This window comes from Artemia franciscana, chromosome 3 (genome assembly GCF_032884065.1).
Source record: "Artemia franciscana chromosome 3, ASM3288406v1, whole genome shotgun sequence".
Classification (NCBI taxonomy): Eukaryota; Metazoa; Arthropoda; class Branchiopoda; order Anostraca; family Artemiidae; genus Artemia; species Artemia franciscana.
In genome coordinates, this window is record NC_088865.1 from 52,358,741 (window position 1) to 52,386,546 (window position 27,806).

Here is a 27,806-nt window from a genome sequence, read left to right on the forward strand (position 1 = left end):
TATAGATAAAAATTTATATGAATCTATATAACAGAAATAGAAAAATACAAATTAGAAACTAGAATTCGAAAATTAAAACTACCTTTAAAATGGAAAAAAAAAAATCAAGAGTCAAAATCAATTCCTTCTTCCAAGCTCTGTAGCATGCGGAGTCCCTGCTCTAGGCCAGGTATAGTTGTATCTCCAAGTCGAAGTTGGGGTGCTGATTCATTACTCGCATCATCAGCCAAACTGAACAAAGGCGTCGCCACACTTCTTTCACTATAAAAGCAACAGGAGACGTTTCATTACAACAATAAACAGAAACAGTTTATCTGAAGATTATCCTGGGAAACACGCAAAAATTTTTCTAAAGGAAGAGAATAGTCAGATTACATGGAAAACCCAACAAATCACACCACAAATCGTGAAAAACTCAATGTTTCAGGGTAACGGGTAGGCTTAGAAGCCTTGCTATGTACACACATGAGATGATTATTTAACATATCTACAAGAAGATAGCATGAATTCTGAAATGATAAAAAAAAAGTAACAGCGTTTCACAGCTAGTTAAGTGGGACTGTCATATTTTGAAAACCAAGAAACAGCCATCATTATGTCTGACAAAAGAAACCCAAGGCTATCGAGTCAATGCACATCGACAGAGAGCAAAACCGATCATACTTCAGTTCAGCACGGCTCTGTGGATTCCTATTGGCCCCTTGCATCCTCATTAACGTTCCTGGTTACTCACATCATAATTCATTTATGTAACAAAAAAAGGATTTTGCGTCTGAAGCTATCACGAACATTTTGCAATAGCTGATGATAGTATGAAATATGTGTGTGATGGGGAGGGGGGCAATGCAAATTGATAACGCTGATCTGTATTAATATAATTGTTGAGACAGTAATTGTGATAGCAGTTTTCTTTGTCTATCTCAAACATTAAGAACAGACACATCAGTTCTCTGGTGTTACATACATTGCAGGGACTTTATTTCACAGACCCCTAGGAGAAGGAGGAGTTTAAAACAGTGTTTTCTTGTTTTTTGTCTTTGTAAAGATAAGATATTCATAAAAAGAACCACACAAATAAATGCAAAAGAAATTTCCCCATAAAAGCTCTGTAGCCTGTAAAAAAGGAGGGGGATAACATGTTATTTGACTAAAAAGAAGACATGGAAGGATAAAACTAGAAGGGAATCACAAATGGCCAAGGGCAAAAACCTTGCAGAAACCAGTAAACAGGCTTCAGCCTATCCTAAGCGCACCAACCTAACAATTTCTGAAAATTACATAGGTGGAGAAATGAAATTTGACCTTACCGAAGAGAGGGAAATTTGAATATAATTTACTTTTGAAGAGGATTAGATTGATAAGAGCAAAAAATGAAGGAATACAAAGGGCCTTAGAGGGACGAACATGGAGCTGAGAAAAAATACAACATACACTTAAAGAATAAATAAAACAGAATAAAATGATTCTTGATCAAGTGATGGTTAAATTCCCAAGGGATAAGCTTCCTGATTAAAATTTCTTGCTTTATTACAAAACTGAAAGTGGTATCAGATAATAAGAAACACAAGATTAAATGAAACACTGAAAGACAACTCTTTTGTGATTTCTGTTCGTTTTGAGTTAATTACTGTGATTTGTGATAGTTTTACACTTGGAAGATTATTTGCGTTTATTTTTTCTCGTTTTTGGCTTAATGAAGCTCTTTATTTTTCTTTGAAAAAGTTGTCCTGTGGAAGTTTTTTTAAAACTAAATATCTTAAAGAGGGGAGAAACTCAAAATTCTTATCGTCAAGATATCACCAAAACAGCTTGCCGGATAAGAGCAAACCTTGACGGGAAGACAGAACTAGCGCTCTACTTGCACTTTTTCGAGCTCTACAGTCACTCCTGGCAAACTAGGTAATAGGGGGGTTACATTCTGGTATTCGAGACATATACCAGAACGGGCTGTCGAATTTAAAAAAAAATTGGCGGAAGGCGAGACCTGGTACAATCTATATTGTGGTTTTACAGCAAATGTACTAATTTATCGCTTGTGGGGCTCGGAACTAAACTGACCTATGTGTAGAGGTCATGGCACTCAAATTTTAGTTATCTGGGTATATACGAAGAGGAAATGTCGTATCCCAACTAAATTTAGTCAGAAGTTACAGTTAGTATTCTGTTTCTGGTATTTCATAATCCAGCGTTGGCTCAACCTATGTAAGGGAAGACAAAGGGAGCAACCCCAAAATTATTGTCATAAGCACATTTATCACAAGAGGACATAGGATTTCAGCCAAATTTTGTTGGAACAAAGGACTAAGTTAATATTTACCCTTTTATAATAGTCTGAAACTGATCAGGCCTCCGTGAAACAGCGGAAAGGATTGATGGTCGGAAATCTCCCTTTACCAGCCTAATTACTGTACGGTAATATACATTCAGCAAAATCTCGTCAAAGGCTATAAGTATAATTTCATGTGCCTGCAAAGAATCTAACTAAAAAGGTACATTCGCTTTCCAACCCATAAGAATATCCGTGCTAGTGATTAGCACCTAGGAATTTTACTGCATTGGAAGTTAGGTGTGGCGGTTCAAAAGTGTATATTTTAGACTTTTTACTTACTGGAAAGAGAGGAAACTCAATTCCAAAATTTATCGTACAGAGTATCCTTTTCTACGAATAAATAAAAAAACAATAAGTGGGGCAGCCAACCTTTTTGAGAATCAAGGGTACGATGAGAAAAAACAGTTTGTAAAAAAGGGCTTCATTACTGAAAGGTAAAAAACAAAGTCAATTTCAAAGTTTTATATTTGGAAAAGGGTAACATACTTATAGTATTCCCCAAAGTATGTTTCAAAACTATAACATTTAAAAAAATATATTATTTTTATATTTAAGCTTGGGGATGAACGGCAATTTCGGGAGAATGTAAGAGAAAAACATAAGTATTTTCTGCTTTAAGTTTCCCCTTCCCTCCCGTTTTAATACTAGCCGTGATTAAAAGCCATGCTACGAAAATATAAGCAAGTGACGAAGATAATACTAATACGTTTAAGATTTCTTTTTGCTAAGTCCAATTTTCAAATCAGAGGCTATTATAAAAAAAATGTTTTCTTATAGAGTAAAAAAAGGCTGCTCCAAGGATAGAACCTTAAAATCAACAAAAAATGATCAGACGTGTTGGGGCCGACGCTCCCAAAATCTCATGCTCGAATTAAAGCTGTTGCAAAGACTGTTGTGTTCATGTTCTGGTCTCTTTGAGAATAAATCAATAAAATTCGCCTTCTTGTAGAATAAAAGAACCCATATCCCAAGACTGAACCACAAAACACAATATGCATATTACAAGAAGTGTTCGGGGTTGCCACTCCCCAAATTCCCTACCTGTGTTCAGGCTTTTGACATGAAGACTTCTAAGCTTCCAATCAATGTTTAGGGTATACCTACTTTCCAAGGACCACACATTAAGTGCAGCATGTTTTGTGGTTCAATCATATCCCAAGACTTCACTACAAAACACAATAAGCGTATTACAAGAAGTGTTTGGGATTGTCACTCCCCAAATTCCTTGCTTGTGTTCAGGCTTTTGACATGAAGACTTCTTCTGGTCTAAGCTTCCAATCAATGTGTAGGGTATACTTACTTTATAAGGACTACAGATTCAGTGCAGCATGTTTTGTGGTTCAGTCATATCCCAAGACTGAACCATAAAACACAATACGCGTATTACAAGAAGTGTTTGGGATTGCCACTCCCCAGGTTCCTTGCCCGTGTCCAGGCTTTTGACATGAAGACTTCGTCTGGTCTAAGCTTCCAATCAATGTTTAGGGTATCCCTACTTTCCAAAGACCAAAGATTAAGTGCAACAGATTTCGCAGATACAAATGATAATCAAAAGCAAATTACACCTTTTTATAGTATGCTTGTCATCGGGGACGCCAAATCCACCGTAAATATGATTGGCAGTGTCTTCACATTGACCTTTCAGAGCTTCACATTTTTGCATCAGCTTTCTGCGATAATTTTTTACTCTTGTGTGATAAAAAGAACTCAACTCTCTTATCCCATGAACACCATTTTCGTAAAGAGTCCTCTCGAAAGGATCCTATAAAATACAAAATAGGTGAAAGATAAATAAGGTTAAAAAAAAACAAACAATAATGGACAAGGGAAAAGCGGAAAAAGCTCTTCACGATCTATCAAAAACATCCCTATTAGGAATATGGAGAAAACGCGGAAATGGAGCTAAAGAGGCCATTTTTGAGGGGTCCGACCGTCAAAAAAACATCGAATGTAACCCCTCAATAGCCAAAATTGTGTTTATTAAAAAACACGCTGATCACCGGGGCGACGATTTTCAGGTCCGTGTAGATAGATGGTGTTTACAAGGAACTTAATTTTCTGGGGGGAAAAGTTTCATCAGTTATCCACAGAACATTACCAACTGCCACAAAACAGTTATCCAACTACTACTGCTTCTAAGCATCTGTGACACTACTACCACTTTAATAATGCTACTAATTGCAACTACTAATTACTAATTGCTACTACTACTAATTGCAGGTCCAAGTCGTCTGAGGTTAGGACATCTGCGCATACTCTTCGTCTACCCCTATCAATTCCAAGCTATTCTTTACTCTATCCCATGATGTTTCAATTTCTTTTAAATCCTTTTTTTATGGGGGCTTCCCACCTCATTCTGGTACAACCTGCTTTTCGTTGGGTCCTTGATGGATTCCCAAAAAACAACAATCAGCTGTACGAAAGATGTGGTATTATCCCACTTTCTAGGGCTGTAATGAAAGCAAGTTTAAGATGGTTGATACTTTACAGTACAGTATAAATATACACACGAACAGTGGCGAAGAGTTTCTCCAAACATGAAAAATTCATAGCCCGCTATTTGGGAAGTTCCCAGACAGTCAGAGCATTAGTTTCTCGTCGCGATGCGCTAAAGATTTGTCATTGCGCGTGCGCAAAGGTGGGGATAAGAAGAGTGGTTTAGCTTGTGTGGTTTTATATGTGTTTCAAAAATCTCATAGGACATTTAGCTAATGTTCGTATATATTTGTGCTGTGCTGAGCAGGTGAAAGATAATTGGTTGATAAGGTCAAAAGAAACGATTTAAAGGAAGAAGGAGCTCTAATCCCTCCCTCTCACAGGAAAGAGTAAAGAGGGGATATCTAAATAGTGGAATAGAGGACTATGCGCAGTTGCACTGGTCTCAGACGGCTAGGTGCTACGATGAGTTTTCAGTATTAATAGCAATAGAAAAAAGCGATAGACGCCACTTAGTCGTTTCACTTGATAAAGTTTACTATCTTCTATGAGAGATTAGCACAATCTTACTGTAAATACTGGGTCTTAACTATGTTGGGATATTGCTACTTTGAAAATGTAAAAAAATAAGATTACATAGTAATTTTAGTGCTGATACATTCTCATTTATTTGTTTGTATTAAAATACTTTAAACCACCGCCTTCGCCAAAGTTTCTTAAAACTAAAATAGAATACAAATTATTTGGTAGTTTATATTTATGAATATTTATTTCCTTTGTAAAATGTTCTTCACAACCCAACAACAATAATAAATATTTATTGAACAAATTTGGAGCAAAATTTACCAAGCTGATTTTATAAAACAACAAAACCGAAACCAATCAAATTCGTTCAAGCTCACTTTTGAACAGATTCTCCTATTTATACACAATTAAAGGGTCATACAAGTCTTTGACCATCTTAGGGTACACCACCTTCAGAATACTTCGCAAACGACTTGCAAAATTACCCTGAATGTAATTTACTAGCTCCCTTGTTCACTTAAAGTCACCAAAGTCATAAATGCTTTCAAATAAAAACGACCAAACGAAGTCGCTACACAAGGTTTGAAGGCGAAATACTCTGAAGTCTTCCAATAAAAATGAATAAAATAGAGACTTCTCTAAATATTTATTAAAGAAGAATAATAGTAGCCTATGTTTACTAATACATTGATAGGACCTTTTTCCCTGTTAACCACAATTTTGCTAATTGGAATGACGAATTTTTCTACTTTGATACGAATTCCCATTGTCACAAAATTGATTTATAACACTGATTGCTGTCAAAGATTCTTGATTCAAAACAGTCTATGTTTGTGTTTCAAATGTTTCAAACCCTTGTAGGTAGCACCAGGGTCGTCACCCCCTAGTAATAATCACTGTTTCTAGTGATTTTTTCTATATTGCCTAAACAAGAAAATCCCTAATTTTGCACACAAATCACTAGATTATAGAAGAAGATCACTAAATCAACCAGAAAATGACTAAAATCGATTGATTGTTTTTGTCACTGGATGGTAACCCTGGGTAGCACTAATAAGTTTGTTCACTTAAGCTCTTGTTATAAGTAAACTATTTACAGTCACAGTATAAGATATCCCTTGATCTTATACTGGTTCTGTTCCTTAAGACGCAGTTCCTGCATCTTGGGAACAGCATAAGCATATCGGACATTTAGTAAACTTGTGGCCTCAAGGATTTTTTTTTCTGACTCGGGATACCATCCACAGTCCTTTCGCCATTCAATACACTTCCAATCATTGATAAATACATAATTTATAGTGGTTTGAAGTCACCCCCTACCAGATGCGTCGTTTAGAGGGAAGGGGCAGTTGCCCTTCCAATAATGAAGAAACAAATTATATATCCCATGCCCCTTGATTATACTTCAAAAAGGATAACTCGCAAATTAAGAAATCGTATTTTCTTTTTATTGTCTTCATAAAAAAAGCCACGTCTTTTTTTCTTTTTTCTTCGCTTACGGAAAGGCAGTTAGAATTTCATCACCATTTTCACTTGCTTCAACGGGCACATCTCATTTATTTCTCTAAGATTAATTACTTTAAAGCTCAAGTTGTAAGATTAATTTAATAAAAGACCAAAAATGGTAAAAACAAAAAAATAAATAAAAGAAGGAGACATACGCAATTATTGACTCGCATCTAAGATAAAGAATATGCAATAGATGGCTCTAGTAAAATGATAACTTTCAAAACCAATGTATGATGTAGCTTATAGGATTAGGAGGGGGATCACCGTAGCTAAACATTAGACACTTAGCAAATGACTAGAAAGTACTTGAAACAAACATTCAGTAGACGTAAGGACATCAAAAGCTTTGCTTACAGAGAATCCAGTAGAGGCATGCATTTGTTCATTTTCAACATTTTTTAGGTACAAATTTGCCAAATCACTAATGTAGTCTGAAACAACATCTACGAGGACGTCTAATGGCATTTGATTCGAATCTAAAATAAATAGAATATGGGAAAAATTAGTTGTACGCAAAAGTATTTGATCATACAGCCTGATACATAAGAGTATTTCTCACGTGATATTTAAAATACTGTATACCTATGTGCTTTAAAATACCATCCATGGCCTCAAGTTCCTAAAAAAATCATAATTTAGTCCCTGTTTCAAAAATAAAAGTGAAGAGGGCCAATCCCACTAATGTAGTTCATTAGGTAAAATGATAAGGGGAATAACAGGGGATGGGATTGGGTCACATAGTCTACACTAATTAATACTTCACTATCCACCTTCCTATCAGCCCACCACCTCTCTTGGAATAGTACAGACTAGCAAACGCCTATTTACAAAGAAAACAAAATAAGGAAAATTATCCCTGGGATACCCAAAGGAATGTTGCAATAACTAATGATTTTTGCTCTCACCAAAACACAGCCATTTTTGTATCCTCGGCTGGCTAAATATTTTGATAACTACGAGTTGTCTTACAGAAAACCCATTTAAACACGTTTTAAGGTGTTTAGTCATGCTATTGTTCCTCAAAGTCTCGACAATGTGCTGGATAATTCTGTGAGCATAACTTAGGTGTTGGTGAGTATTTGGGATTGCAATTTTTCTTGAGAAAAGCTTTGCAAAATAGTGTCGATCAAAGCAGCCAAAAGACTAGGAGGAGACTGAAAAAAGTGATCCCAGTTGCACTTCTTAATTTACTATACAGCCCTAATGCGTGCGCTTATGTGCGATTGTTCTGTTTGGGCAAGTAACTTCTTGGTAAACTACATAATAACCCCAAATAGAACCGATAAAGGCCTATGTACCATAGGAGAGCTTCAATATTCTCAGAACACCGCGGTGCTAAAAAAAGAAAAAGAGAAATGCGGAGGAGGCTTCCCGCCAGCTAGCAACTCTAGTTATTCTAAGCGTAAACAAGGTAATCCCTGGGTGTTATAATGATTATTGTTAACCTTAATACGTTTGATCCCCCATAATTTACCCTACAGTCTGAGGAATCTACAGTCTTATAAAAAGTGAAATGCACCAAGAGCAGGATTTTTTCTTAGAAACACAGGTGTCAGTGTATGAAGAGAACTTCCAGAATCTGAAAGGCTAGTCTTGAACAATTCAAGAGAAGGGCTAAATAATATATCCTAAAAAGGAGCGTAGTAACTGAAACAAAGAAGTAGTCAGCTCTTCACAATTTTTAGAACGATGTACCTCATGAACAAGTTTTTATACCAAAAAATCGATCCGATGCGCATATCTCAGCTCTTCAAGGAATAACAACCAGAGGTAAAAGGAAATCCTACCGATTTTTGTTCAAGTACTTATATTCTTACCCTGGGCCAACTTTCTAATATCACTACTGAGAATGAAGCAAAGAGAAACCTCGAATTTCTTTAGCATTGAAAACTATTAAAGTTCAAAAGTCACATTTTACGTCATTCCTCTGCCACAAAACTTAAACACAGAAAATGAAATACTACAGAAATGATAAACTAGCTAATTGAGCTTTGGGACCCATGGGAAAATGCTCCTTTTTTTATCTCTAATTTTTTGTTATTGCAAGAAACTATTTTTTGACCCTTGAACCAAGGAATCCTGGCACATCTGGATCACTTTAAGATAGCTTGAATAAGATAGCTTGAACCTGCTTGAGCATAAATTTTTACTCGAGAGCAGAAACGTGGCTCGAAGAAACAGAAGCTTGACGAAACAACTTCCCATAGTTCTCTCCATTGTAGACTAAAAATATTGATTCAGCTGACGCACTGGAGGGTCTTGCTCAAAGACAAGCAAAAACCCCTTTTTTTTAGCTCCAGGCAAGAATGCATATGGCTTTCCAAAATGTAATATCATATTCATCAATCAGAGATACACACCTTAGGTGAAAACTTTGGAATTAAGACACTCACAATTTTCTCAAAATAAACTAAAATTGACAGAATAAGAAAAGCAAAACAGGAGAGAACCAAAATTTTGCAACACAATTACATCAGGAATCAACTTTAAGCAAAGAAAGCGAAGGAATGAAACAATTTATTAAAAGGCACAACAGTTTGTCAAAACGGAGAAGAACTCGACAAGTTGTCAACGCACTAAATCAAAATAATACATGAAAAAAAAAAAAACACATTAACCCACTAAATTCTAGGCAAGTGAGAGGCCAGAGGGATGGGGGTGGGGGCTAAACATAGCAGGCAAAACGGAAACAAACAAATAAATACTAAAAAATGATGCCTAAAGAAGAAAGGTCCTTCTGAACTCAAGTACTTTCAGCAAGTTTCTGATGATTTTACTGTCAGATTGAAGGAGAGTGCAAATTACCTTCCCTTCCCCTATAGGCGCCGATGTTTACCACACATTACAGTAAATATGGATTGGGTGCTGTCTGTTAACGAAAAAGAACAATCTGATAAATTAACAGTTTTACTCACACGTGTAACCCGTCATGGAAGCTTGAACACATATTGCTTTTCTTAAGAGCTGTTTGGCTATATCCTTATCCAATTTGTTTTTATCGATACGTTTTGTAGATGGCTTTTCTACATGTTTTACTTCCAGTTCTGGAATTGCAGGTACCTCTTCAATGTCCTATTAAATATTTCCATTGGTTATCTCTAATATTGCGAAGATAAAAGCAAGAGATACTACGGTAAAATAGATAAAAACACATAAAACAAGAAATACTGTGAAGAAAGATGGCGGTAATTAATATACATAGAGATTTAAATGGGCAGGATTTATGGATTCCGAAATTCTCAGATTTTGAAAAAATACGTTTTTTATAGAAAAGTATCTTTTCTCGCAATTTTATAGAAAACATAAAAAAAAATAACGAAATTTCCCCTTCAAATTTTGGAAATACATTTGCTTCCTCCTGCATATTCATAGACTGCACACAGGATACCCCACTGTATCCTGTTTTCAACAGTTTTCAAGAGTGAGCGTGCTATGCAGCTATGAACAGACTTGGGAAGGTTTAATGCCTGTAAAAAGCTTCTTACTGGTAAGATAGTGAGTTTTATTTTTATGGAGTAACAACAATGTCTGGAAGACTTGTGATGATTTTGTTGTTCAGAGACCAAGTCAACAATGCTTTTTATATTTGAAGTGGCTTTTTTTATTTTTTATTTTTATATTTGAAGTGGCTATGTTTAATATTCAAACTGAAACTATGAGATTTGAAAATTAGCTTCAAATTTGAATTGCATCAGTATTTCGGGAGGAATCAAAGGATTATGAATGCACTAATTGCTCTCCTTACAATTGTATACAATAATATGCCAATTTCCGCATTTCTCTAGAGATACAGCTTAGATAACATTTATTTATTGATGTTAATATACTTTTCTTTTCCCTAGAATGAAGTTGAAGCACACTACTTAAGAATATATAAAATCTCGTCAAATTTCCTTGCTTTGAATGTGTACTCAGCTTTTTGTTGGAATTAAATTCAGCCTAATAAATCAATCCACTCCTGGCCGAGTGGATTGGTGCGCTGGATTCAGGATCCTTTGTCTGAGAGGACGCGGGTTCGAATCCCAATGTACCCAATAGTTCAGTTTGGGACGGGGGTCAGTGGCGTGACTCTGTAAGCTTAGCCAGAGTCGAGCCAGCTCTAAATGGGTACCTGGAGAAATATGAGGAAGGTAAACAGGAATAGTGTGCGAAAGCACAGGATGGTTGGCCCCCAACCCCCCATCGCACTTTCTGGCTGAAGGGCCAAGAAACGGAGATCAATACCACCGGTAGGGACTGTGAAGTCTAATTGCTAGACAGGATAGACATAGTAAGTAAGAAAGTACATAAAATATTTATTACCCGTATTTTTCACATGGAACAAAACGGAGTACAAGAAAAGAAAATATAGCTAGAAAATTGATATAATGAGTTTCATTTTGTGCAAAATAATAACTTACACATGATGAGGCTCCAAATTCTTTAGAATTCAACCACTTTTTCTGTGTGTCAATCCATTGTAGCATATGTATTATTTGTGCATTTTCTGAATCAAGCTTCCAAATTTGCCGAAGATCCCTGAAAAAATACAGTAATATTATAATAGATTAGGATGGCTTCAGCAATAAAATATACTAAAAAATATTTACATAAGCTATGTCTCACATACCAGAGTAATTTTAGCTCAGTAATACATATCATGCTAGAGAAAAAAAAAGTTATGTTTTCTTCTTCTTCATAGTCTCTCTATAATTAATACTGACCCTATTCTGAATTAAATAATTGCTCTATGCTTGCCTTTCTCCAGGATATATCCAAGAAGAATGATCAAGGGTATCAGAGATAATCTTCATAATGATGCCGATTGGAAAATGATAATATGACATATATAAAATATTTGATAATAAATACACTGACAAATATTTACATAAGCATGCCAGAGTAATTTTAGCTCAGTAATACAAATCGTGCTGGAGAAGAAAAAAAAAGGTATGTTTTCTTCTTCTTCATAGTCTCTCTGTAATTAATACTGACATGATTCTGATTTTAACTAGGTGCTCTATGTTTATCTTTCTCGAGGATATATCTAAGAAGAATGATCATGGGTATCAGAAATAATCTTCTTAATAATGCTGATTTGAAAATGATTTCCCATGCCTAAACAGACAACTGTAGCCAACAAGACACCTGAAGAAGAACGGCTTATGCCCTGAACCAATGCACGTTATAAAATTGCCCACCTTGCTATGGACAGTCTATTAAATGTGGGTGAGAGCGAGTGTGAAAGTGTGAAGACTAAGGTGAAGACTGAGACTAAGATGAAAATTTCAGGGATCTTTGGGGGGGAGGGGCTGAACTGAATAAAAACTAGCTATGTCCAAACAGATTATCAAAAGTGTATCAACAGTATCTTAGAAACAGCTTAGAGCAAGAACCTGAAACTTTTAAAGCATGACCACAGGGATGCTCAATTGACCAAAAGGTAATATGTGTGTACTGCTACTATTGCTACTGCTACTACTGTTACAACTACTGGGACGAGAATTACTATTAAGGCTAAAGATATGACGGTGAAAATTATACAGAATATAGAGTAGGAATTTGAAATGAATTAAAACAGACGTATGAAAATACAGGTTGTTAAGAAAACAAGCTATTTACATGCAGGCAGGAACTTGTTAGGGTATTAAGCTGAAACTGTCAAGGAATGTTGAGGGGGACGTTGAAAAAATTAAACAAAAGGCACTACGAGGATACTGCTATTACTGCTACTACTAATACAACTATTGCTACTATTGAAGCTACAGGAAATGTTGGCTTAACCAAAAAATAACATGTGTATGCAAGTTGTCAAAAGGGCGTATCACCAATATTTCACAAACAGCTTAAAGCATTAAGTCGAAACTTTTAGAGTATATTGAGGGGGGCGTGGGTGATGAACTAATCAAAACGCACACTGCACAAACTAATACTACTACTGCCCTTAACTATATCACTACTACACAAGCCGCATTTCAGGAGCAGGTTAATGTATTAAGGCTATTAAGACTAAAGGTATATGGGTGAAAATTAAAGTAGATGTTAGGGATAAATTTGAATTAAAACAAAATACACCGTGTGAAAGACGGTTGTTAAAAGGGTGAAGCAGCAATATCTTTGGAAGGGGTTGGACTATTAAGTTAAAACTGACAGGGCATGTTGTGAGGGAATGTCAAACTAACCAGAAGACAATATTTGCATCCTACACTGCTACTTTTATTAATAGTACAACTAATACTACTGATTCTTTCACTAATACTACTCCAAATACTCCTACAATTACTTCTGCGACTATGATTACTATTATTACTAATACTAACAGTATTAGTAAAACTTTAAGGGAATGGCGAAGGTGGTGCTCAAATGAATCAAAACAAACTGTGTGCACGTGGGTCATCAAAGGAGTGTATTAGCAATATCCCAACAGTGCCCTATGGTATTGGGCATAAACTTCCAAGGCTAAAAATATTACCACTATTTTTTCTAATACTGCTAATGCCACCATTACTGCTACCACTTAATAAAATCACAGTATATTCAGTGCATTTAGGTTATCAAAACAGACCAAGATGTCAAGATATCCAGCTGGAATGTCTAAAAAACTTTTCTAACAAAATGAGTTTTTGAAAAAAAAAAGTAAAGAGCTATATTAAACCGAGATGAACAGAAATAAAGTCAAATAATTGTTCAAGCGTAAAACTATCATAAACCACAATAAATAAATAAACAAAACTTGAAAAGAACAGAAATTACTATAAACAAACGAGTCAAATTAAAAAAAAAAAAGCAAAAGCTAAGAGGAGTAGGGATGATTTCCCCAGTACCTTCTAAAGAACAGAACATAATTTATATTTTAGTGAAAACACAATACAGTTTGAATATGTCATCTTTTTATAAAGTTAAGGAATACAAAATTATAAGAACAGGAATGAATGCTAGTATATATACTAAACTGTATTCATTTGATTTTTGCTTGTTTTTTTCAGTAATCTTGGCTTTGAGGGGTGATTTTTTTCTCTCTTTTTTTTTAATATTAAAGGCAATAGATGCAGATAGCTCGAAATAAGAATTGTTTTTATTATAGTTAACAGGTTAGTAGTTAAGTAGCACAACATATGCAGTGGAAGAACACAGAATCAAGTGAGAAAGTAAAACTCTCCTAGACTTAGATTATATTGATGTTCAAGCATCCTAGATGAAATTACTAGCAAATTAATGAATATTTAGAGGTTGTGTAAGTTCAGGATTCAAGAATGGGTTTGAAAACAAAGACTAATTCATTCAGACTAGGAATAAGTGAAAGTGAATAGCGATGTTGGGTAACAGGAAGATCGATGAAGTAGGCAACTTTGGTTACTTAGGCACTAATATTGGTAAAGATGGTGAGTGCAGTGAAGGTGTTCGAAGAAAAATCATCCTGGGGTGTCATAACCCAGGGTGATTTTTCACAGTCAAAAAACATTTCGAAGAATAAGAAAATAGGTGTGCAAACCAAGATTAGAATATTGGAAGCTACAGTAATGACAGTGGTCAAGTATATTTTTGATGTTTGGGTGCTCCAAAAAACAGAGGAGGATTTACTAAATGTTTTCCAGATAAATTGCCGACAGTTTTTTTTTGGATACCCGACTGACTGACCATATCTCAAACAGTAAACTGAATGAAAAAGTGATTCAACCCCGCTTTCTAGGGCTATAATGAGAGGAAATAAGAGATGGCTAGGACACGTTCTGCAGATCAATGATCACAGATGGCCAAAGCTTCTCATTATCGGCCAACAGTCTAGGGCCAAAAAAGCAGGTTGTCTCCAAATGGCATCGGAAGATTTCGTAAAGGAAGATCTAAGGGATATAGGAACTTCTTCATGGGAGGATGTAAAAGGGGGGCTTTGAATATACTGGGATGGAAGAGAAGTGTGCATAGCTGAGTTGGTTTCAGGTCCCTTAGTGCTGAAGTGAGTTGTTAGAGGTAGTAGCATCAACTTCACGCTTCTTGAGGAGAAAATACACTACTGGATGGCTTTACTTGCTCTGAAACCAGGAAGCTCAATACATAATGCTTTGGTGATTTTAAATCAATTAATATCTCATTATTTTCAAAGAATTGTTTTTCCCCTTTTTATTTGAGACTTTTTTATTTGATGTTTCTTTTATGGCACACGATGGCAGAAAGCATCACTTTATAGTGGAAAAATCTTTCTTACTACTTAAAAAGAACACTCGAACTTTGAATTTCTAATCAAACAAACCTTTTCCTGACTGCCTAGAACTATTGGTTTGATACCATAATCCCAGGGAAAAAATATTTGAGTCCATGATCAACCTTCTGAAAAAACTCAAATTTTCACATTTTTGCAGATACGGGCATGAAATCATTACAAAGAGTTTTCTACAATGTATAGAATTTTATCATATAGTTTTTACCAAGATCACTTACCCTTTTGAGCGTGTTTTACCCATTTTCGAAAATTAAGTCCAAGCAAATTCTAAGTCCAAATAAAAAAAAAATCTAAGTCCCCCCCAAAAATCTAAACCCCCACAAAAACATCACAACAAGTATTTTTTTTTTGTAATAGATAAAATCACGACTGACATTTTCATATAATCTTCATTTTGTGTTTTAAAGTGTCATAGGTGATTTTTTTGTAATAAGTATATTCAATGTGACTTTAAGACATGATAAAAAAAAGTTGAAAATATTTCAGTTAAAAAAAAAACAAAGTAAAAAAACGTCACAACAAACATTATTTTTCTAATAGAAAGAAATCACGACTGACAAAGAATGTATATCATCTTCATTTTATATTTTTTAAATGTCAAAAGTGAATGTTTTTGTTTAAATATATTTAATTTGATTTTAAGACATGGAAAAAAAAGTTAAAAATTTCAAAGTACAAAAAATTCCGTTCAAAACAAAAATTTGGGATTGGAGGACAAAATTTTAATTTGGGAGGGGGAGGTCATTGGGGCCTTGAAGGGGGTACATAGGGACCCCAACTCATGCGCAAGCGTAGTAATGGATAACCAATGTGCTCGGGACCATTCAATTACAGAAATGATACCTGGCCGGTTTTAGTCATTACAGTTTTTGGAGATCAAAACAAGTTTCATTGACCATCGCAAGAATATGTCCGTATAGCAATTATCGGAGATTACTGTGGTATGCATGTTCTCGGAATGATACCAAAACTGTGACCGGGAACAAATCACTGATAGCACTAATCATATATCTAACACCAACTGAGAAATTGCTTGCGCAATTAACTTGTTACAATAAAATGATGCTTAACACCAGTTGGCTAACGCGTCATTCTTGAAATCCTCGGAAACATTTCACGAAAGTCCCGGCAATTAGGATAGGACTGCACTTAAAGTGCATAACCCCTCAAAGTACCGTTCATCAAAAAGTACCAAAACTAGTATCAAAGTAACAATATCAAAGAAAAAATATTAAAGTAATGAAAGCATCAAAGTAAATAAGGTATCGTAGTAACAATAACCAGCTTGCACGGCAAATCGAAGTTGCCAAGTAAATCAATAAAACCAAGCATTAAAGTTAATAAATTGTCAAAGTAACAATAAGCAAGTTCCATAACTCAGAGACATTTCCCCGGGGGTTGGGGGCGGGGGGTTCAACCCCGGAAGCATAGTTATTTGGCCTTAGAACGTTTTTGAACGAATTGGAAATCTCAAAGTTTTGACCGGATGCCCTTTGGGAAAATGGGGCGTGGGCTAGTTGTCCATTAATCACTTTGAATCCTATAAAATAACCAGAAGTTTCAATTTCCGATCGAACGAGTCTCATCCAAAGTTAATACGACCACCCCTTCCAAAAAATTGTATGTTCTAATTACAGGCAATTTACATAAGTTACAATCCTTGCCCCAAGGACTATGGAGGATTTCTCAGCCCCTAAGTTATAGTAAGTTGAATTTTGGATTATTTTGAACGAAATGGATTTTTCTAAATTTTGATAAGATGTATTTTAATTTTGTCAAAACTTTATTAAAATTTTTCGTATCTTATCAAAATTTTTGATAAGATGGCACAAGGGGGGGGGGTACTTTTTGATCACTTTCGATTTTTAGAAGAGGCACGATAAATCCTGATTTCCGGTTGAATGAGCTTCCTCCCAAGTTTATATGACCATTGCTATGTCCAAATATTATCGGACGCATTTGGGACAAAAGGGCTTTGGAGAGGGGGGAGGGAAAGCTAGTTGCCCTCCAACCACTTTTGACCCTTAATAAGGGCATTAAGAATTCTTATTGACAATCAAATGAGCCCCCTCCGTAGTTTATGCGACCATCCCTTCCATAAAAACTTTATATGCCCCTGAGCCATAATTTACAATACTTGCCTCCGGACTTTGGGGGCTGTGTTATCCCTGAAATTTATGGTATATGATCTTTGGTCTGTATTGTACAAAATGGCTATATGAAAAAATCGATAAGACGTATTTGGAGAAAATAGGGTTGGGGGGAGGAGGCTAGTTACCATCGAATCATTTTTACTCTCAAAAACAGAATTAGAACTTCCGATTTCTAATCATTTGAATCCCCTCCGCTGTTTATAAGACAACTTCTTCCATTAAAAACTGTATATACTCCCGGGGCACAAGTTAGACTCTTCCCCTGGGATCCTGGGGGGATGTTGACCCCAAAGTTTTGTTGGTTGATCGTTGGATTATTTCAAAGAGACTGTCTATCTAAAAATTTTGATCGAATGCAATTGAGGGAACGAGGGTGTGTGTATGTGTGTGCGCGGGGTATATACCATCCAATCACTACTGACTCATAAAAAGATTAACTGAGCCACTTTTCGAAATTTACACGACCACCTCTTACATAAAAACCTTATACGCTCCCGGGGCATAACTTAAACACTTAACCCCAGCTTTGGGGGAATGTGTGAAACCCAAAGTATTTGTTATCTGATGTTTCAACTATTCTAAAAAGATGCCTATCTAAAAATTTCTACTGGATGGGTTTGCGGAAAAAAGGACGTAGGGGGAGGAGAGGGTTAGTTGCCCTCGGATCTCTTTTGACTCATTTAAAAGTGACATAGAACTTTCAATTTCCAATCAAATGTCCTCTCTGAAGTTTATACGAGAATACCTCCCATTAGAACCATATATATCCCCTAGGCATAAATTATATCAAATTGTCTGTGTCAATCTCATTTTCTAGCATGCATCGAGAAACATTTCCTTAAAACAAGCCAATTGTAAGACAAATCCTTGATTTAACAAACTATTATTATATGGTTCCCTTCCAAAAATATTCACTTGACAGAACCATTTAGTAATAACCTATCTAATTTAAGCGGAAACCATTTCAAATTGTCTATGTCAACCTCATTACTAGCATGCCATGTCCAATTATAATATGAACTTGTTAAAAGTTCCTTTAATTTTCAAAATCAGTGATGGTTTCTCAGCGTACATTCAGTGAACCGAACTTGTTTCTAGCATATAATCAAATATTTTCCTAAAAGAAGCCAGTTTCAAGACAAATTCTTGATTTTTAATATTTATCAATTTAACAACCTATTGTCTATGGCAACCTTCTAAAAAATATTCACTTCACAGAACCATTAGCTAATAACCTGTCAAATTCACGCAGAAATCGTTTCAAATTGTCTCTGTCGACCTCATTTTCTAGCATGCAACGTCAAACATTTCCTTAAAACAAGCCAATTGCAAGACAAATCCTTGGTTTAACAATCTGCTTAACAAATTGCTAAAAACCGGTCAAATTTTCGAAAAAATAATTTCAAATTATGTATGTCAACCTAATTACCATCATATCAGGTCCGATTCTAATATGAACCTAATCAAAACTCTTTAATTTTTATCAGATGGATTTGAGGAAAAAAGGGCGAGGGGGGCTATTTTACCTCGGATCTCTTTTGACTATTGAAAAGTGAACTAGAACTTTTAGTTTCCAATCAAATGAGCTCTCTCTGAAGTTGCACCCTTTCATAAGAACCATATATGCCCCCAGGACAACTTAAAATGCCTGCCCCCCGCCGTGGGGGGTTTTGTCAACACTAGTTTTTGTTATCTAACTTTTTACTATTCTTAACAGAATGATTATCTCAAAATTTTTATCTGATGCATTTGGGGAAAAAACAGAATGGAGGGGGGAGGTTATTTTCCTTCCAATCGCTTTCAACTCTTAAAAAGTGAACTAGAACTTTCTCTTTCCAAACAAATGAGCTCTCTCTGAAGTTTATCCGAGAGTCCCTTCCATTAAAACCATACATGACCCCATGACATAAATTACAACACTTTTCCTCGAACCCTGGGGGGCAGTTGTGTGACACAAGAGTTTTTGTTATATGATCTTTGAATTATTTTTAACAAAATGGTTATCTCAAAATCTTTATGTGACACATTTGGGGAAAAAAGGCGTGGGGACTAACTGCCCTTTGATCAGTCTTACTCTTAAAAAGTGAACTACCACTTTGAATTTCCAATCAAATGACCCCCTCTGAATTTTATACAAGCATCCCTTGTATCCCATGGAAAAATGTGCATGGGGAGGAGGGGCTAGGTGTCCTCCAATAGCTTTTGACTCTTTAAAACTGAACTTCAATTTCCAATCAAATGAGCCCTCTGTGAAATTATAAAAACCATATATGGCTTCATGGCATAGCTTACAACGTTTACCCCTGGCCCTGGGAACTTGTTTCGACACCGGGGTTTTTGTCTGACCTTTAAACTATTTTTAAGAAAATGACCATCTAAAAATTTTTATCTCATGCATTTGGGAAAAAAGGTCATGGGGGCTAGTTGTCCTCTGATCACTTTTGATTCTTAACTAGAACTTCCACTTTCCAATCGAATTAGCCCTGCTACTACTACTACTACTGCTGTAACTACAACCATGATTAAAGGTATGAAGGTGAAATTTTCAGCAAATATTGAGGAGGGAGGCAGAACTGAATGACAAACCATCTGCATGCAGGTTGTAAATAGGGCATATTAGCAAAATATGGGTATTTTCGAAGACCACACCGCCTTTCTATGACACACAAATAACATTTCAAACAGGGATAAGTTCTTTTAATTAGATAGTGAAAAAAAAAGACAAAAACTCTGAATATAGCAACTGCATATGCAGTGACCTTTGATGATGCTGATTATGATCACAGTACATGTGATCAAAATATCCAGAGTTTTTGGCATTGTTTTTTCACTGTCTAATCAAAGGATTTATCCCTATTCGAACTGTTATTTTTACATCAACAATATATCTTACAAATAGCTTGGTGAGTGAAGATGAAACTTATAGGGGTTTGTTAAATAGAATGCTGAACTAACCAAAAGGCAATATTTGCATCCTACTACTACTGCTTCTACTGCTACAAATACAACTACACTTACTACTGCTACTGAAGCTAAGGGTATTAAGGCAAAGATTTCACGGAGGATTGAAGCAGTGTTGAATTAAATCAAAACACACTATGTGCATACAGATTGTCAAAAAAGCAGGAAACTCAATAATGACTGAGGGTATCAAGTTGAAACTTTCAGGGGATGATCAATATACCAAGGACACTTTGGGGGGAATTTGAATTAATCAAAAGGCACTATGTGCATTTTATCACAATTGCAACTATATTGACTGCTAAACCTACTATTTCTACTGAGGTTAAGGGTATTAAGGCGAAACTTTAAGCAAACATTTATGGGCGGGAGGGTTGTTAAAATAAATGAAAGGTTGCCAAAAGATGTACAAGTTATTTTTCAGAAATAACTGAGAGCATTAAGTTGAAACTTCCATGGTGTGTTGAGAGGAATGCTGAACTAACCAAAAGGCATTCTGTACATACAGCTGTAACAACTACTTCTGCTACTGTTACTATGACTACTGCTACTGAGGGTAAGAATAGAAAGGTGAAACATTCAGGGAATGTTTAGGGGGATGTTGTGCTAAACCAAAACAAACTTTGTGTATTTATGTTGTCAAAAGGACATACCAGCAATATCCTAGGAATGGTCTAGGCCTCTAGGGTATTAAGTTGCAAATTTCAGGGCATATTAAGGGGTATGTTGAATTAGACAAAATGTATATACAACTACTGCAGTGACTGGTACTACTAATGATACTATTACTAATACTATTATTGTTCTCTGTAAGCTAAGCCAGAGTCAACCAAGCTCTGAATAAGTACCTGGATGGCTGGCCCCCAAACCCCCATTGCACTTCCTGGCTGAAGGGCCACAAAACAGAGATTAACACCACCAATCTGGACCTAGAGGGTCTAGTACTGTCATACTTACTGACTTTTTTCACTACTACTGCTATAAATGATTAGATTAGATTAATTTATTTCAAAAACATGTATACAAAACATTTTGCTGCACCTGCTAAGAAAGCCCCTTTGGGCTTGTTGGCAGCAGGTGGCAGTCATCTCTACTCTACTTATTACTACATACAAAGATTCTACTTATGACACTCACGCATTATTACTATACTTTTGCATCATTACCATACTATTCTTTTGCAAGGAAGAATCTCTTAACAACAGCTTTGAAGGAAGCCAAATGACTCGAATTTCTTATTTCAATTGGAATAATATCCCATACAGAGGGGGCAAAATTTCTAATCACGAAAGAAGCTCTAGCCGTATTTCTAAATGGGTGTACCAGATTTGATGCCCTCGTGTATTGTGGCTATGAAGATCACAATTAATGGAGAAAAAATTTTCGAAAGAAGAGGGAAGTATATTATTAATAAATTTATATGTGAAAATACTAACTTGGTAGTCTCTTGTTTTTGAAATATCAAAAAGTTGATTCTTAGTATAAAGTTCATTAATATTATGAGTAAATAAAGTTTTAGGTGATAAAAGTTTAACGGCTTTATTTTGGATTTTTTTATAACATGATACAAAATTACTAGCCCATAAAGAGCAACCATAGCAAATATACAGGTAAAAAATAGCAAAATAAAGTAATCGAAGAATTTTATAGGATACTAGGTTTTTAACTTGGCGAAGCACACCCAGAGATCTGGACAACTTTGAAGCTATAATATTTGAATGTGTTTTCCATGATAGATTTTCATCAATCATAAAACCTAAATACTTTGTTACCTTTACTCTTTTTATTTGATTTCCGTTTATTATTAAATAAAAAAACAAGTTTTTTTAAATGAAAGTAAGGAGCGACATTAAAACTTAAAACGAACAGAAATTACTCCGTATATGAAAGGGGCTTTTCCTCCTCGACACCCCGCTCCTTACGCTAAAGTTTTTTATTGTTTTAAAAAGTAGAGTTGCGAGAAAGAATCAAACTTTAGCGGTCATTACCACGAACTGTTTGATTAATTCTAAATTAGTTTCAATACTAGATATCCGAGAAAATAGAATGTAGTTAGTTTTATTATAATTTAATGTCAAAAGATTGAAATCTGCCCACTCAATAAACTCGGTCATTGCCTTTATCATTTTATCAAAAAGTAGATCAACTGATGGAGCAGCTACAAGTAAAAGAGTATCGTCTGCAAAAAGGATTATACCAGCCTCTGACAAATAATACTTAATCCGATCAATAAATATTAAAAATAAAAGAGGACCTAGTATAGAGCCCTTGCTACTTAAACTACAAATACTACTACAATGGCTACTATAAAACTATTGAAGCTAAGGATACTATGGGAAAACTTTCAGAGGATAGGGAACTAAATTGAAACACTCAATGTGGAGACATATTATTGACCGGCTGTAGCAGCTATATTTTAGGAAGAGCTTAAAATTCTAAGCTGAAGCTCTCAGTGCATGTTGACTGGGATGTAAAACCAACCAAAAGGTACTACATGCATACTACTGGTTCTACTACTACTAACACTACTGTACTGCTAGGGCAAAGGGTATTAAGGAAACATTTTCAGGAAATGCTGATGGGTGTGTTAAATTAAGTTGAAACAAACTGTGTGTATGTATGTATTACATACACATTGTGTTTATGTGGCAATCAAAAGGCTGTATCAGTAGTATATCAAGAATGGCTTAGAGAACTAGGCTGAAACTTTCAGGACATATTGAGGGGTAGGTTGAACTAACAAAAATGCAATATGTTCACATTGACATGACTAACAGGAGTAGTAGTACTTCTACTGCTGTTAGTACTAATAATACTAAGGCTAATAGTATTAATGTGGAACTCTCAAGGAATATTGAGGGGGATGTCATGCTAGATCAAAACATGTTATTTGCATGCAGATTATCAATAGGATGTATCAGTAGTATCTCAGAAACAGCAAAATGTATTAAATTAGGTCTACTAGGGCATGAGGGGACATCTGAACTCAACAAAAAAGACACAATGTGAATACTATCACTGATCACTGCTAATTCCACTACTGCCATTGCTTATACTACTCCTATGCCCCCAACTATTACTTTTGCTACTGTGGATACTAATATTGCTAACACTGAAGGTATTTATAAACTTTCAGAAAATAGTAAGGGCGGTGTTGAATTGAATAGGTACAGTCTATGCACATGTATATTGTAAAAGAGGTGTATTACCAATATCCCAGCAACAGCTTAGGGTATTAGGTACAGGTATAGCTTAGCTGGAATTCCAAGAGCTACCAAAATTATTATCACTTTTGACAATAATATATACTCTACAAATACTACTACTGCAACTATTGAACTAAATCAAAATGGCTAAAGTGCATCCATGTGGAGCATCCAAGAGTAGAATAGGGTATTAAGTAGAAACTTTGATGGAAAGTTTCTTGCTTTAAAAAAGAATCAAAGGCACTGTGGGCATGCCAGCTGTCAATGCATCATCTTAGCAATATCTCAAGAATGACTGTGGGTATTAAGTTGAAACTTTCAGGCCTGCCACTATTACTATTTCGTCTTTTACAAACTGAACTAAATCAAAAGACTGTAAATGAATCCAGGCTGCAAAATCGTATATATACAATGTTTTAGGAAGAGCATTAAGTTTTAGTTTTCAGAAAAAACTTGAGGTGTAAAACTAAACCAAAGAATATGATACTATCTGTTCATTTTTTCAAAACAGTGCATACTTTTGAAAATTGTGGAAAACCTTTGTCCAATATATAAATAGTGTGACAAAGTATGAATTCTTATAGACAAAAAAAAATCAGAATATTTTTATTTACCAATGAAAAAGAAAATATAAATAAAAAATAAATAGAAATTAATAGATTTTTTATATAAGATTAGTTTTCAAAGAAAAGTAATAAAGAGCTACATTAAACCAAAAATGAGCAGAAATTAAGTCAAATAACCTTTTAAGTGTAAAACCACCACAAATCATGACCAATAAATAAATGAAACCCAAAACAGACAGAAATTACTTCAAATAACCAAGTCAAACTCAAAACAAGCATAAACTAAGAAGAGTAGGGCTGATGGCCCCATGCCTTCTAAAGACTGGAACTGAATTTGCACTTTGCTGAAAATAAAATTCATTTTCATTGATTTCTTTTTTTACTTTTATAAATCCAAAATCATTAAGAATTAAAGGAATAAATATGAGTATATGTATATTAAAATGTTAATCTAAATTCACTTGTTCTTTTACTTTATTTCCAGGATAAATATCTATTTGCTGGATGATATTATTTAAGGTAATTTAAGAATAATGGTATTTTCTTTTTTAATATTATGAGAAATAGAAAGATTCAGCGCAAAATAAGGATTATTGTGTTCTGCTTTTCAGACCTAGGCTTGGCTGATGGCTCAAAACTATTTGGTGTACCTGATAAATCCTAAATACAATCTGACCTTGACCACATTCAGTCACAATAGTCCTCTGCACCAATACACTATGAATGATAACTAGACATCATCCCCCATACCTCTCCAAACTTGCACCAGTGGCGAAGATCTGGGGGTCACTATAGATGATCTTCTGAAGTTCCATGAACACTCTGCATAAACTGTTTCCAAAGCAAATTCTAGCCTTGGACTTATGGAAAGAACACTTACTAGCCAATCACATGGAATCTTCTTAAAGCTATACAAAGCAATTGTGAGACCAGTTCTTGATTTTGAAACCTGCCTTGCTGGTCGTTTTGCAAAGGTGATATACAATTCATTGAATATATACAAAGGAGGGCCACCAAGTGCATATCTGGACATTGTGAGCAACCATATAGTGAAAGGCTATCTAACATAAAACTCTCATCTTTGATCCATTAATGCAAGTGGAACAACATGCTACTCATGTATAAATTTGTCAGCCAACCCCTAAATAATCTCTTTACCCAGTTACCCAACAAAATACAAACACAACATCATTCTAAGTAGCTTCATAAGCCCAGGCTTAACAGTAGAATTAGACAAGACTTCTTTAGCCAAAGGGTTATCAATAATTGGAAGTGTTTAAGCAAGAAGACAGCATCTTCAACACAAGCTGAAGTTTTTAAAAGGAGACTTGACAAAAGAGCAGGAAGCTAAACCTTCAAGATATAACTAGAGCTGCCCATTGTCTGTGTCTCATACATAGTGGTTAATATATATGCATATATAAGAGTTATGCTAGAATGCCGATGCTGCTTGTCATACTCAACCCACTTGTATACTCTATCAGAAAGTTGATGTTTTGCAGTGGTGTCTACTCTAAACTACAGGAAAATGGTCCCCTTGATCATACCTATATGTGGTCACCATTCCTAAGTGGGCTTAAATTGTATCTATCCTAGCACACTCTTAGTTGGAAGGTGTGTCAATGGGCTATAAACATAGTCACAATCCTGTTGTTTTATATTTTGTGTAAATTGTTTTAATTGCCATATCAACAATGGAGCCAAACATATTCAACATTGGACCTTATTTTGCTTCAAAGTTAAATATGTTAAATATGACAGAACATCAACAAAGGCATCAAGTAGTGTATTCACCTTCCATCTAAATAAGGAAGTTTTAAATATAATAATCGTTTTAAATATACATGCAATGTAAAACCCTAATTACTTCTAATTCCTTGTTTTTAATAAGGCTTTTACCAGGCAATGTCTTTAAATTAGGCTTACAAGTGAAATGCTAATTCTATGCAGAAAGAGCATAAAAAGGAATTGAGCAATTTATTCACCTTCTTTATGAAAAGTGGTATCAAGGTTTCACTAATAGAGTGAGCTCATGGCCAATACAATTCTTTCCATCAAAAGACCATTTAATAACTGCTTCTAAAATGAATATTACACACCAGCTAACCCAAATTATAACAGGACATTGTCAGTTAATTATTTCTTAAATAAAATTAGAAAAGCTAGAACCAGAGAGTGCATTTTTGGTGAAAGTGAAACTTGTAGCCACTTCCTGTTTATTTCTTACAATGTTTTAGTATGGAACTAGAACTGCATTCTTTAGGAATTAATTTCCCATTTTGTCCTAGTTTAGTAATTTCTGATAAAGTATTAAGGAAATGCTTGGATAGATTTTTGTATTGAACTAGAAGACTGGTTTGATATTAATATTTGATATTTATACCTGATTGGTGCCTTTGATTGTAGCATTTATTAGTTTCATTTATTCTATTGTCTGTTTTTTTTTCTTCCTATGTAGTGTTAGTTTGTAGACATTTAGCAGTGAAATACTTGTAAAGGTTTAATCACTTAATAAAATCATCACCATCATCAATGTATTCACCTTGTCTCTATATAATTCATTTCTAAATGCAATAGTCCTTTCACTACCACATTCACTTTAAAGCCCTTAAATAGACCCTAAAGTGACACCCAATTCATTATTTACAATAAGGCTATTGGTGGGTAAGGGCTTCAAATTAGTTTACAACTGGAACAATTATTATGGTTAGAACAAACATAAAACAGCACCTCATACTGTATTCATCTTGTCTCTATGTAATTCATGGAGTCATCTCTAAATTTCCCAAAACCCTTTAACTTATTTTAAAATAATATTTGATATATGATGGATCTTAAATTCTTCTGTAGCCTATCTAATGATTTTGAGAGGTCAAGAAACCTATTCATAATGAATATAAAACAGATGGAGGGGCAAAACAATAATAAAAATATTTAGAACTATGTAAAACCATTGGAAGACAGAGTTACTTCTAGAGGGGGGGGGAAGAGGGCAGTTGCTTTGGGCACTGTGGCTTGGGAGGGCACTGCAGCTAAGAAATTCCCTAATTTGGTCTAAGTTTTCACTTTGATTTGGCTTTTTTTTTGTTTATATTTGAGTCAGGAGTGGGTAGGATACAAGATTTATTATCAGAAAAGGAAGTAGGCTAATTTTGAAAAAGCATAGAACAAGAAGCCTTATTAGGCTATCAGGTTTTATTCAAATGAGCCATAGCTCTATATTATTAATAGGCCATGGAAAAAGAGGCAAAACACCCAAGATAAAGGTCTTGAATAGCAGCTCTCTAGATACAGACACACTAGAACAGTAAGAGAGACATTTCTTGACTACTAATTTAATGATCATGTTTATGGTTCTGTGTCCACTCCTTTGTCATTTTAAACAAGCAGTTGTAAGTGCTTCAAACATCTTCCCATGGAATTATTAAGACTTTGGAATAATTTCAAGGAGTTTTATTCACCTAACTCTATTTTCTAAAATAAAAAAAGCCCCTAAACTGGCATTTCAGCAAATCTTCCAAAGAAATCACTAGAGTCAAGACAGTAGGCAAAAAAACAAAGTTAAGACCTATCTCCTAAGCATGTATTTTCAAAGCCTCTGAAAAGAAGACAAGTAGAAAAAACTCAGAAACAACTTTATGGAGTAAGGTTAACTATAAACATATTCCTGGAAGATTAATTGCCAAGCTCAACCACTTCCACAAGAGTAAGATAAATATGCCTAGCCCACCATTTGCCTACCCTGGGTTAAATTAACAAGATCTAAGGAATACCTACACGATATTGCTAGGAACATCATCTTTGTGGGTTTTCAGAGTTTCGTGAGACTTCACTTCTATGTTATTTATAATAGAGGCCACATCATCTGCACTAACTTTGAACTTTTGGGCTATAGATCCCCAGGTCATGCTTTTAAAGTTTAAA

At 35.0% G+C, this 27,806-nt stretch overlaps 1 protein-coding gene across 1 annotated transcript; it reads right to left on the bottom strand.

Annotated features, from left to right (window-relative positions):
* LOC136025396 (uncharacterized) lies at positions 1–27,806 on the bottom strand. The gene is made up of 6 exons (XM_065701390.1): positions 27,660–27,806; positions 11,200–11,317; positions 9,715–9,871; positions 7,154–7,275; positions 3,895–4,091; positions 1–261 (listed from the first exon to the last, which is right to left on the bottom strand). Exons 1-6 carry the CDS (start codon positions 27,788–27,790, stop codon positions 105–107), a joined length of 882 nt encoding a protein of 293 aa, XP_065557462.1. The 5' UTR covers positions 27,791–27,806; the 3' UTR covers positions 1–104.

Coding starts and splice junctions, on each gene's coding strand:
- LOC136025396 (XM_065701390.1), bottom strand. CDS start 27,790: ATGACCTGGGGATCTATAGCCCAAAAGTTCAAAGTTAGTGCAGATGAT. Junction 11,318..27,659: donor GATGTTCCTAGCAATATCGT/GTAGGTATTCCT, acceptor GTATTTTTTCAG/GGATCTTCGGCAAATTTGGA. Junction 262..3,894: donor GACAAGCATACTATAAAAAG/GTGTAATTTGCT, acceptor TTGCTTTTATAG/TGAAAGAAGTGTGGCGACGC.